At 42.6% G+C, this 14243-nt stretch overlaps 1 protein-coding gene across 2 annotated transcripts in view; it reads left to right on the forward strand.

Annotated features, from left to right (window-relative positions):
• The first annotated feature begins 10389 nt into the window (after positions 1-10389).
• Positions 10390-14243, forward strand: part of pdgfc (platelet derived growth factor c) — a 66675-nt gene continuing 62821 nt past the window's right edge. For both annotated transcript variants that reach the window (XM_084331903.1, XM_084331904.1), the window contains exon 1: positions 10390-11043. In XM_084331903.1, coding sequence (XP_084188029.1) covers positions 10872-11043 — 172 coding nt within the window. In that variant the 5' untranslated portion in view covers positions 10390-10871. The remainder of the gene's footprint in view (positions 11044-14243) is intronic.

Genomic DNA, 14243 nt, shown 5'->3' on the forward strand with positions numbered 1-14243 from the left:
GGCTGGCTGACTCCACATGTATCGGAGGGGACATGCGATAGATCTTCAACCCTCCCTACGACCGACCAGTGGGGGGCACATGCGAGCAATGATCAAGACAGGGGAGGGGGGAATTGACACGACTAAATTGGGATGGTAGAAAAAAACAGAAAAAAAAAGGAGAAAAAGTGGATAAAGAAAAATAGGTACATTTTGGTCAGTCCTTGAATTGGACCAAGAGCAGCTGTATGGAAAGTTAGTTCTTTTCAAAATTGTAAGAAATGAAAATGAAACATAATGATGAATATCTTTGACAGGAACCAGCCCTTACCATGTGGAGGATTGTCAACATGGAGGAGTCCTGGATTGATAGTTGTTGTAATGATAGGGTTTACAATAAGCCATGAATGTGTCTCTAGTTATATGAGTAAGCGCAGAACTTCAAAGCTGGCACACTATGGGTAATCCTGAACAGCCATTGGCTCCTGAACACCAGTCTACCAGCCAACCAATCATATGCAATGAGTGGCAGGGAAATGTTGCCATAATTACACGCTCCCAAGGGTACAGTGCCACATATTGCCCACCAACTCTGGTTCACCTCCTTCAACAAACACAACTCTAACTCATATAACTAGAGGGAGGAAATGGAAACTACGGCGGGGCAGCACAGGAAGCAGCTCTTAAGCAGACAGACATTGTAGGTTAGATGCAACAAGGCCTGGGGGAGCTTAGGGCTTAACACAGGGAAACCAGCATGGAGCGTGACAGATCCCTCAGCAAGAAGGACGACGTGTGCTTAGTGGAGCAGGTACACTGGCAGGAGGAAATAGTGAGGTGTTCATGGCCAGGTTGAGCAGGGACAGTGGATGAACTGGGGAAGGGTAGAGGAGGCTTAGCTGGAGGGGAACTGTGGTGAATGGAGGAAAGTTGAATTCCTGATAGGGGCTACTTAGGAGCTACTTACACTATGATGTGCTGCAGTTACCACAGAATCTCAAACTGTGGGTAGATGGGGATCCGTCCTGTCTCCTGTGTGTGTTCAGAGGTGTCAACTTTGAGGCATATTCTGTCAGGCTGTGATACTAGTCACCTTTAAACCAGCAGCTTTTGTGAAAAGGCAAGAAGGGCACACCTGGGCAGCGTAGAGGTCTATAAGCACTCGCCTACCAGCGCAGAGACTCAGGTTAAATTCCTGGCAGTGGTACCTCCGGCTTGATCAGTTGTCCCTATGAACACATCTGCGGGGGAGATAGCATGAACCTCTGCGTGAAGCCCTCCCAGTGAAGCCCTCCTCACGGTCAGGTGAAAAAAAGCGGGGGGAATTGACATTACAACTAAATTAGGAGATGGGGGGGGGGGGGGGGGGTGTATAAAAGTCATTCCACATTCTTCCTCACACATTACTTCAGTGAGACACGTAGGTTTTTGAAGTCGACTTGGCCCTCATGCACGGAAGAGTGTGAAAGACGTTGGCTGACAGCCCGTAGCCAGGCCTCCCCACGGCTGACAGAGACATGTCTGTGTGTATACCCACATGAATGGCCATACCCTGCTCATGGGAACGCCTTTCCCGGTGACTGCTTTGTCCCTCCAATACATCATGTCTCTCAACCCTGACTGGGGGACCATCACCGGTTTCAGTTTTTGATGTGCAAGGTTCAGTCTCTGCCATCTGAACCATGACTGTCTGCTGGCGCAGCATGTGAAGCAGACCCGGACACATGACACGGTGGGTTGCTGCCGTGGAGACCCATCACTGTCAACTATAGGCTGTACCGAATAGTTCGAAGCTTCGTTCATAATGGTGACATTCGAATTCTAAATCAACATTCGAATTCAAAAAAAATTATTAAAAAAATCTTTTTTTATTATTATTATTTATTCATATATTATTTTTAATGTGTCTATTCATTCTATTTAAACCAATGGGGTTTTTCTTCACAGTTGCAGATAAAAAATTAGGCTACAATAATATTATACTATTATATTATATGACTTGTCATAAAAATCTTTATAAAATTAGGCATATTTAGCCAAAATATGTTGCCAAAGAATTATTATTATTATTACCTACCCGTGACCCCAATTTGGGTCGCGACCCATAGTTTGAGAACCACTGATGTAGCCTATCTGCATCCGCTTGGCACTCGGCGCTCCATCAAGACGTCACCATCACTTTCGTACCAACCGTGCCCTTATTGGATTATTTATGTTGAATGAATGAATGAATGAATGAATGAATGAATGAATGAAAAAAGTTTATTTTTGAACAAGTATTCTCCACATTCCTCCAAACAAATCACAATATCAAGCTCCATCAAACAACAATCATAATGAAAAATTAATTATAAACAAAAAGTCAAGAGCAATGTAGTTAGTTAGCTGACATGTTCAAAATAGGAGTAGAGGGAAGCTAAGCTTATTGATCCCTACCCCCCTTACATACAAATTTGTCCTTCTATAAATTTTACTTGATATAACCAAATTTAGTATATACATTATATAATATACTTTTACTTATAGTACAAAAAGAAAAAACTTGAGTCGCTTGACAGCAGTAAATATAATACAACACTACATAACATAACTTCGTTTATCCGCATTACTCATTTCTATATTTCTCTAATGTCTCTGGGGTCCCTTAGCCTTGCCGACGTAGAGACCGTGTTGAGGTGTGTTCCCAGAGAGCCAAACTGTTAGGGTGCTCTTCCTTCACTTGATGCCATCCTGGAGACATTGGTTCACCAGAATGGCCAGGTGTGCCCGAACCTGCTCCTCTGATGACGCCCAGGAGTAATAAGTGATCCAGGTAAGAGTACATTCTGATACCAAGATGATGGAGAGGCTCCAACACTGTCTCAACTAGCTTGGATAATGTTTTGGGGACCAGGGCCAAACTCCAAGTCTGGTGAATTTATATGCCTGACCTTGAAAAGAATAATGCAAGAATCGCCTGTGGCTGGGAGTCACTGCAATATGGAAGTGTGCATTTTTCAGGTCCAAGTGACGCAAACCAATCCCCCAGATCGATGTACTTCAGCAGCTGAGGGATGGACAGCAGTTTGAACAGTCGCTTCCAGATGAACCCGATGAGGACCAGGCTGATCCAAAATTGGACTCTGTATATCACTCTGCCCTCAGATGAATCACTAATGATAGATACGACACTCATCACTGTGTCCTTTATGAGAAGGTTGGTTGGTCCTCTCTGATGTATGTAGCTACACTTGACATGACTGTAAATGAGGGAAATCTCAGATGCCTTTCGAGTTTAAATAAAGGTTTGAAGATTAAATCCAAATTAAACTTGGTCCCATGGCAGTTCTGCCCTTCTTTGGGACTAAGAAATAATGAGAGTAAAACCCACCGTTTCTAAATTTGGAGGAGACCAGAGTGATGGCTTCTTTCTTGATCTCCACAGACAGTAACACTACACAGAACAGAACGAACACAGAAGTCTGTAGCCACGTTGTAGCAATCGCCTCACCTCATCGCGTAGATCACATTTTTGCATCACATCAATAGATGCGCCCCCATATCTGCTTGTGTATTTCTCACTATAGCCTTTTTCTAGCCCTTGCCATCACTATGAGCGTAGCTTCTAAAAAGCTGCTGTATAGCCCAAGGGGAAAGGGAGAGCTGTGTTCTGCCTGCACTGTGCTTGAGGCACCAGCTAGCAAAAGAGGAGGGGGGGTCTCCTGTTTTATGTCTTTGAGCTGGGACTCGTGGGACTCACGCAAGACATGGGTCTTGCACTACGCTCGCATGTGCCTTGCTGTGAACCAAGACAGCATTGGACTTGGAGCATCAGACATGGAGGAGGGTACAAACAGCACCTCACCTGTCCCGCCTCATTTGACTATGGACACGAGTGCCACTGTTTTAGCTTCCTAATCGACGTTGAGTCGACACTAGACAGCCCTCGAAATGCATTTGCCCAAGAGCGTTAGCTTGGCGCTATGCCCATAAATCTGCACTGCAAGCGTGGGAACGTGTAATTTAGTAATGAGGTGGACAATGATCTGATGCTAAATCGGGGTAAAAAGATGGAGATGGATGAGCCAGAAAGCAAATGAGCAAAGCTACTGTAAACCAAACAAAATTGCCATATTTTTCGAATGAAGTTAAAGATGGATGCAAAGAAACAAGTTGAATCCCTGGCCACTTCGTAAAGGAATCAAGGGACCACTTCAGCTTTAAGTGGGTACTCAAATGTATCCGTTTGGTTTGCTCTCTTGGAACTGGATACCATGAAGTGGAGTCGTCTCTATCAGCGTGGAAAATGAGCGTTTGAGCTATCTTATCAGTGTGAAAGAAGCAGAAGGGAGTGTGCTGGCAACCACGCCTGCTTACAAGCAGTGGGGGTGTGGCCCTGGCAAGCGCCCATGGGCGCATGGAGCAGTCCAATAAGTGAAGCAAGACATGCAGCGAATATGAAATATAACTGTAGCTATTATGATGTCAGCAGTCTATATTAATGATCCTCCAGTCATACACTATATTTATTTATAGTATAGTATTGTAAAACCACAGGAATACAATAGTGTGATACTGTGATTCACTTTTAATAACAATTATATTCCATTGTAGCTATGGTGAATCACTACAGTATTTTGTGGTACATCTCTTTAGTATGTACAAAACATGGGCGGCCTTAAGGTTCAAGGTCAAATATGGGGCGATGCAGCTCAACTAGACCCTGGAGATTTACATGACTTGGTTTATTTCAGGAGCAAGGTTTCTTCTACAAGGTGAAAGACTTTATCAGTAAACATGTTTCTGTGTTGGTGATGTGCCTTTTCAAGCATGTCCACCGTTATCCATATTGGCACATTTGCTTTTTCAATCCAGGGTGTGTTTGCTTTGTCAATCCAGGGCCCTGCTAGCGAGTGGGGCCCGTTTCAGTTGAAATGGGTGAAACATAGCTATGGCCCCCTATGATACAGAATTAAACAAAGGAATACTGTATATTTTTATTATATTTAATTTTCTATTTGGGCAGCATCATTCTCCCTTTGGCAAAGAAACAAGAAATAAGAAGCAAAAGTAGACTGATGGCTGAAAGGGAGGGTCCTCCTTGTTTGACCTGTACCTGACCTGTGCTTCATTCCAACAGTAGACAGTCAGTAGGCAGTTTTAAGAACACTTACATGGACACAATTGGTGTATTAGTGTATTGATCCCCATCTGTTCTCTCTTTTTAGCTCTCTCTTTTCATCTCTACACTAATCAAATGTTCACTTGAGTACACATACTGTACTAAGCCTGAGTATGAGTGGCAGTGCACATACACACACACACACACACACACACACACACACACACACACACACACACACACACACACACACACACACACACACACACACACACACACACACACACACACACACACACACACACACACACACACACACACACACACACACACACACACACACACACACTCACGTATGTATATATTTAATTTAATTTAATTTCAAACCTTTATCTAAGCTCGAAAGGCAACTGATTTTGTAAACTGGTTTCCCTCATTTACAGTCACGTTGAGTGTACATACAGAAATAAGCAAAAACAAAGGCATATAAAATCACACAGCATATAAATCACACAGCATATAAAATCATAACAATAAGACAACAAGGTGAGGCAAAAGTAAGAATAACAAATAAAATAAAACACATAACTTCATTGACAAAGGTTGGAGATCAAGGTTTTAAATTATATATATATATATGTATGTATGTATGTATGTATGTATGTATGTATGTATGTATGTATGTATGTATGTATGTATGTATGTATGTATGTATGTATGTATGTATGTATGTATGTATGTATGTATGTATGTATGTATGTATGTATGTATGTATGTATGTATGTATGTATGTATGTATGCATATATGTATGTATGTATGTATGTATGTATGTATGTATGTATGTATGTATGTATGTATGTATGTATGTATGTATGTATGTATGTATGTATGTATGTATGTATGTATGTATGTATGTATGTATACATGTATGTATGTATGCATGTATGTACTGTATGTATGTATGTATGTATGTATGTATGTATGTATGTATGTATGTATGTATGTATGTATGTATGTATGTATGTATGTATGTATGTATGTATGTATGTATGTATGTATGTATGTATGTATGTATGTATGTATGTATGTATGTATGTATGTATGTATGTATGTATGTATGTATGTATGTATGTATGTATGTATGTATGTATGTATGTATGTATGTATGTATGTATGTATGTATGTATGTATGTATGTATGTATGTATGTATGTATGTACAGTATGTGTGTGTATATACACAGGCATGATACTCTACAGCTGACAGTGGAGTATATTGATTGGGTTTGGCAGTGTAGTCTGTTTGTGTCCGACAGACTGTTCTCCCTGCTCCAGTCAGGATAATGCTAGTATCCCAGCCTTAACACAGAGAGGATCAATATCTGCATAATTACATCTACATTTATTTGCATAACATTAATTAATTATACGTGACTAAAGTAAACATGATATTGGTTTCAGATTTTTTTTATTGTGTTTTACTAGGTTTGTTATTATGAAGAAGTTCCATTGAGTGTGTTACCGTACATTATCATTATTATTCTTACTACCAGTCTTTTTTCTTGTTGCCATGTAGGCTACAGTATAGGGAGGTTACATGGGGGAATTATTTCACTGACTGCACTACTGTACAATTGTATATTGATGAATAAACCGGAACTTTTAATTATTAAATGAGAACTGAGCCTTTCCAGTAAAAAAAAAAACATTTTAAGTAAATATAATAGGGGAAGAAGGCATTGAGCCAAATAGCTTCTGCGCTGGCAATCTATATTTGAAGGTAAGTCCTTTCTCAGCACAATCAGTGCTGTCCTTCACAGCTCATGCTAGTTACAGTAGCCACTAAACCAGTGAAAGGTAATGGGGCCATGGTTCCATCTGTACAAGCCCTGAAATAGACACTGAAACCTCCTCCACAGCAGCACACAATGCAGAGAAATCTGTTTTCAAGTATGTTTGAGTTCTTTTCACAGTGGCCCAATTAACTTCGCATTAGATTTGTCATTAACTAAGGAGGAGCTGTGCATCCAGTGTGAAACAGCACGGGTTGCGCTGAGAAAAGACTATCTTACATCATCGTCAACATTGTGCATGGGTAGGAAATAGAGCAATACGAGAAATAGAGAAGTAAGGAGGGGAAATCCTTGAGGGCCAAGTATCTTGCTTTCATCGTAGCCATTATTATTCACCAGACATGGAGACAACTTGGCACCTTCACACTCTTAAAGCAGGATCCTCTTTGAATCCAAGTACAACCTTTTCACAACCACTTGAAAACACAAGTGTTTCAACTGGATTCTTTCTCACCAAAAAGCTGGGGCCTGTTCTCAGGCACTCTCCAGAGCAAATCCTAACAAAATGATTTGTTTGTGGAATCAGTAGACCAAACATGGAACTATTTGCTTCCACAAGGACACATTTAACCCCACAATACATGTTTGAACCCACAGGTCAAGTCTTCGCTGTAGCTTTGAGAGGGTACCAGCAGGGGTCTCTGGCCTCAAAGCCAACCGCCATCATTACAATGCAGGGGCAATTTGTCAATAAGTCATAAAGTGTCCCAAACTAGAAAACAAGCCTTTTAAGGTGTTGCTGTTAACGATCAAAACAACATTGTGCAAAAATTACTGGTGTAACGTCGTCTGTCCTTGAGTAATGATGGCAAACAAGACAAGTCCACATCAAACCTTTAAAGTAGGCTGGCGTGACCTTGCATTTAGTGTCTGCAATAATAACTCATCAGACATAGTAATGGGCATTAAAACCCCAATTTGTCATAAAGTCCGGGAAGAGTTTGCAAATGACTAATTTTTTTTTAATGACTCTGCACCCGACACCCACCCACGGCGAACGCCCCAGCGGCTCATCTCAACGGCTCTCTAACAGAACTCCATCGCCGATGCCAGTGCAGTTTTGCCATAGAAATGAAGTTGTCTAAAGTAAAACCGGAACCCTCTTCAAACTGTCTTCAAAGTGCAACGAATGTACCATGGTTCATCTGGATGAGGCAAACGAGTCCGTTCACGATCGTAGTCCACCCGGGACAGAGCGGCGTTTCGCATACACTACACTGTGACAAATGTGTAATCTAACGCGGGGTGATGGGGGGCATTTTGTTTGTTTGACAGTACGCGTCTGAAAAAAGTCAACGGCGAGCCTAATGGGATTTAGCCGGGATGCTGGCGACTGTGAGTTTTCTATTGTATACATTTCCATCCCGGGCCTACTCAGCGGAGAGCCCTCCTGGCTGGCACGTCTTTGTGTGCTTGCAGTGACCCAAAGGTCTGTCTTGTTTCTAATTTCCTCTGTTTATTATAGATTTTTTTTTCTTCCTCCTCCTTCTTCTTTTTCTGCATCAAAGTCTCTCTGCATTTCACAAGACCACCATGGAAGCGGCAATCAAATGTGGACGGGGAGACAAAATACCAAGCTTTCGCAGACAAAACCTCCAGGGGTGAAAGAGTGTGTGTGTGTGTATGCGTGTGTGTCTGTGTGTGTGTGTGTGAGAGAGAGAGAGAGAGAGAGAGAGAGAGAGAGAGAGAGAGAGAGAGAGAGAGAGAGAGAGAGAGAGAGAGAGAGAGAGAGAGAGAGAGAGAGAGAGAGAGAGAGAGAGAGAGAGAGAGAGAGAGAGATTCCACAATGTGAAGTGCTGACATCTGCTGCAGGCCTTTGCAGTGGAGGAATGTGATACTCTCCTTTACAGAAGGCACAAGAGGACCTCTATATGCCACTTTCCACAGGGGCAACTACACATGAAATAACTGTATCACAGGCCTCTATGCCTTCTTTTTTCCGCCTCCCCTCAACCATTAACTCTGATTAGAAACATTCACCCCCCCCTCAACCCCAACCCACCACCACCACCACCACCACCACCATCTCCCTATACCTTATGGCTTGTGGTATTAGACATCTTTAGTCTACACTTTCAGCAGGATAATTTCTGAGCGATCATGCCGAGACTGAATTGCTCTAGCATTGCATCATATACCTCGCTGAATGGGTTCAATGTGTCTCGCAACTGCCTTTGATTGTTTTTGTCTGTGCTGTGCGCTGTAGTCAGCTTACTGTACAGCGTGTGGGGGGGGGGGGGGGGGGGGGAGGATGGGGGGAGTTGGATTCACTTGAGGATTCCACCAACAATGGGGAGGGGGAGTAGCCACATGAAACACATTTTTGATGAGGTACAACGTGGTGCAGGGGAGTGGAGGGAGGAAATTGGGAACAGAAGGAGGATTGGTCCATGTGGTGTCTGAGCCTTTGATATGACAAATTGAGAAGTCCTTAAACATTTCCCTCCACAGAACCATTAGCCGTAGCGAATACAAAAAGCTTGTTGTCACTTTATTCCTGCCCAAATAAGGGTCTCCAGATTCATCCTCCGTTTCTCTAAAAGGGAAATTTACGTTTTTTCTATTTTTTATTATTATTTTAAACAATCGGCCCTTTCAAGGTCTACGGTTTATACTGGCTTTTTCCTTTTTTTTGTTGGACATATTGTTCTGTGTAAATGTCCCTTTTGGATGAGACTGGAGTTTATGAATCATGGAGCTAACGATGTCAACAAGTGTGGCCCCTATTGTTGTTATACGACGTTGCTGCAGCATGATGGAGAGAAGGAGCCACGTGGAACATGTCTGGGCAGACTTATGTGTTGAGTTAGTACAGTATCCACATTATTGAAATGGCCATAGCTGTGTAGTAATATCACTTCATTCAAGGATTATATTCATCAACACTAAGGCAGTGGGAGAAAAAAGCCCCAAAGGCAAAAGAAGGAGAAATAATTATTCATCTCCTTTGTAAAAATTAAATTAAATAATAATAATAATTGGGTCAGAGCTTTACTACAGTAATTATTATGCAGTCCATAGGCTATTTGTATTGTTACAATAGACTATAGGTGCATTGACTGAGGAATAAAATATGGGTTATTATATGAACACAATTATCCATAAATAGCATTCAAAATAGTTAAGATAATTTGTTCCTGTTCTTTCTTCAGTTTTCTACAGTACATGCAACATTTAGCAATGACTAGATCTAGATGGGTAACCCAATGAATCAGGCAGCCACTGAATAGTTAACTTCCTAGGGAGTTTCCTGGGCTACGAAGTTTTTTTGCTTTATGTATAGCACCTGTTGTGCCGTCAGTTGGCAGTCTCCAAAGATCCAGCCCCAGTCGTCTCACAGTCGTCTCAGCTTCAGCGACAGCTTAGCTCAGTCTCCACTAACTTGAGAACCAAAGACCTCGCCAGACAACAGAAGTAATGTTTGTGCCGCAAACTATTTCACTGTACAGACTGTATCGGATTGCTTGACTTTTTTTTTTTTTTTTTTTTTGTCTTGCGTTTGTGCGCTTTTACTGTAATGCCTGCAGCCCCGAGGGGAGTTTTAGACGAACGCACATTTCACCTAAAATTCTATTCTTGTGTTGTCAAACGATTTCGTGTCATGTGTGATATGCTGTCATCTTATTGAGCCCTTTCGCTCTGGATGTACAATCAAATCCAGGGATAGTAAGATACAAAAAAAACTTTATCCGACTTTCAAGTCAACTTTCCAGTCATCCAACAGGTGCGCACTTGCATCCAGCTCAGCAAGGCGCGCGTAATAACGCGTCCGCGTCGGACGTTTTTGGAGAGGATTCGATTGGATTTGGGGGGAGATTTCATCTCAACTTTCTTTCGAAGGACTGGGCTTTTAAGTAAGATTATGTGGATTCTACTCTACGTGTATCCTCTACAAATGTGTCCAAAGCAGCACTGGTGTCCTGTAATCGACGTGTGTGCATGGTGATACAAAACATCCCGTCAACAGTGCCTTTTGATCGCCGACCGCCACTAATCCAAATGATCCTACTATTATCATTCCTACTTTCATCGCTTCTCCAGCAACATGGTTTGGAAGCAGAATCGAGTCATATCAGCAAGTTTCACCATCCAAGTGTAAAGGAACAGAACGGTGAGTTCACGTGTTTGGGTAGACATTGCGACCGTGTCACACTGTCACTTTATTTTTTTTTAGAAAAATAAATCGAATTGGAAATAGACTGTTGAGATGTTTGCTTATTCTTCCAAGGCTCAACCCTACTCCTCTTACAAAGCACATCTTGCTTGAGTTTAAACAGTAATGAATGAGCGCGTTTTATTCAGTTCACACAGCATTATCCAGGTTAGGAAGTGGAAATTACCTTTTTACCTTTCAAGTGTACCCGTGTATGTTTAGGGGGAAAACCCTCTGAAATGTCATGTCTCCAGGGAGAACCTTTCTCTATGATCATAAAAGGCTCCATTCATGCCGTGCTAGTCGCTCCGGGCGATGTAATTTTCTTACCCTCTGAACTCCTCTGATTTGCACTGTCGGATTTGAAAATTGCCCTTTTGCCAGTGATATCGTCATATTCATTTTTAGTCATATGAATTTATATGCTCAGCTGTCTGGTTGTAAGACTATAAGTTGGACTTGAGTAAGTAATTACCTATTATCCCCAAATGATTTCTTGCCATAGCAATCAAGATGTTTGTTGTTATAAGGCTTTTGTGCGCTTGCGTCTGCATGTGTGCGTGCCTGCGCCTGTGTGTGTGTGTGTGTGCGTGTGTGTGCGTGTGCGTGTGTATGTGTGTTGTCAAATAATACAGTTTATTAGGTAATTTATAATCCATTGATGCATTTGGGTGAAGGCCAATATTGCCCTGTCCAATCATTGAGGTGTTTCTTTCCCAGCCCGGTGTTGTGGTAATAAAAATGTCTCAATACATCTTCATGCAATCATTATTACCTTACAATATATGATTATCCAAACTACTTATTGGAATAGTAGTATTTTAGTACTTATAGTCATCCCCAACCCCCCCCCCCCACATTAGTCTCAAACAACAGTTTATGTGGCAGCCATCTTTCATCTGTATCCATTATCCTCTGGAATTGTTGGCTACAGCCTACACCCCCACCTCTCACATAATAGCCTACACCCCCCCCCCCCCCTCACATATTCAAGTAGCTCCTCTATCAGCATTAAAACATAATGCATGTGGAGGGTCAAGGGCACGGAGGCAGGATCATGTGAATACTTAATGAGATGCATTTTCAGGGTCTGGCTTTGGCTTACTATGCCTACACGTGTCATCACACAGGGTCTGGCCGGCCCTGTGTGATGACATGCAGCGCTCAGTACCCTGCAGAAGCAGCGGGCCTGGGATCAAAGCCTCCCCTCGGGATCCCCAGGTCTAATCAGGACGGCCGAGAGAGGGAAAACAACAGGGGTGGGGTGGTTGCGCGGTTGAACCGTCAAAGAGCTCTTAAAAAACCGGCAATCACACGTGGCCTGAGAACTAAACCAGTGTGGCTGGTGAGCTGGCCGTAACCTTTGAGTGGAGAGTGTGTGTGTGTGTGTGTGTGTGTGTGTGTGTGTGTGTGTGTGTGTGTGTGTGTGTGTGTGTGTGTGTGTGTGCGTGTGTGTGTGCGCGAGCACGTGCGTGCGTGCATGCGTGCATACTCACTGTTCTGGCGTGGTTGATTACTGATGCCCTGAGACAATTTGATATTGATCTGAGGGAAAGGAGAGAGCCAGACCTGTCTGGCATGTTTAGTAGTAGCTGCCGAGAGAGTTATGGTCCCTAGTCACATTAAACTTGGCAGGAGGCGGTTGTCTGGCTGATGACTACATAGATAGCTATCTGAGAACGGCGGTGGAAGAAGAAGAACTTAAGTGCGAGTAGAGAAGTATTTGATATTGAATGTACTTAGGTCTCAAAGGTAAAACGTATGCATTCGATGTGGTGTTTCCAGTGTTTGGGAACATTCACCCCTTGACCTGTTGACCTCCAGAGGCTATGTTGAAGTGGTACGTGGTCCAGTTATACTGGCTCTGGTTACGTCCTCTTGAAGTCAGCATGTTTCAAATTCGAAAGTGCATGATCTTCATCAAATTTGCCATGTTTTCTTAAAAGTATACTAGTAGCAGATTGGTTCATACGAATGTAGTGGAGTATTAAGTCAAATATTTCCCTTGAAATGTAGTAGAGTAAGTGCAAAGTTCCCTCAAATTAAAACCTCAAAATTGTACAGTACTTGAGTACAAACACTTACTTTCCACCATTGTCTGAGAGGGCTTGTCTCACGGTAAGGTCCGCGTGTGCGTCAGCATTCGTCTCTGAAGTGATCTGCGAGGGCTGCGCTCATACCATGAATGATTGTGTTTTGACTTTAGTTGTTATGCAACACAACACCAAGACATGTAATCTTGATGAAACAAGATAACCACGACAGTCTCAGAGACTTGTGATGGAGTGTTTTCTTCTTTTTTTTGGCGAAACCTTCAAACAATGACATTATATTTTTTATGGATACACTGATCCAACCCTATGCCCCAGGGACATTACAACAAAAACCATTCCACTTTGTCCTCTGGCTTATTGGGCAAGAGGCGCCTAATTTCATCAATCACGGTGGAATAACTTTTGGTCATATGATGCTACCAACAATACCTTCTTCGTGATGCCTTCACTTGCTAACGGGGCAGTCGGTTATGACTCATCATCAAAGGGGGCACCTCTTCAAATCTCTTCTTAAAGTCGAGTGGTCTGGCTTCTCTTTACCATATAAGGCCGTCCTTTCAGCATCGGCCAGCCCACCCAAAAGCATTGGGCCTTGGCTATATTGAAAGAATCCGTATGAGATGAAGATTACCTGTGTGGATATTCCTTCCTAGCCCCTTTCAGCACCACTGGAGAACGGCAAGGAACGTGTTGGACCTGCCAATGATCACAGAGGCTGCCATTCCGCTAAAAAAGTTAGATTAGGAGATTAGGGGAATGGAATGGAGTTAATAGGCAAATGGGGAAATGTGCCGGTCTTCATGTACATACAGTACAGTACATGGAGGTCTGGGGATACTAAGGTGCGCTGTGTGTGCATTAGGTCATGATGCAGACAAATAAACAGTTCACTTGCCTTTAATCAGGGAAGGAGAGTGGGTGGCCTGTTCCTCGGTCACCATCAGGCTTTTAGGTGCACATACTGTACATGCATGCAAATAAGATATTCACATAATGCACAACTGTCCCACATCATTCTGAGATTAGTCACCAAACGTCAACACATTTCATGCTTTGTTCTGTTAGGAATTAGCAATTATTGCCATACTTCTTCTGGCTGGATGA

The sequence above is a fragment of the Notolepis coatsorum genome (genome assembly GCF_963971535.1).
Source record: "Notolepis coatsorum genome assembly, chromosome: 16".
Classification (NCBI taxonomy): domain Eukaryota; kingdom Metazoa; phylum Chordata; class Actinopteri; order Aulopiformes; family Paralepididae; genus Notolepis; species Notolepis coatsorum.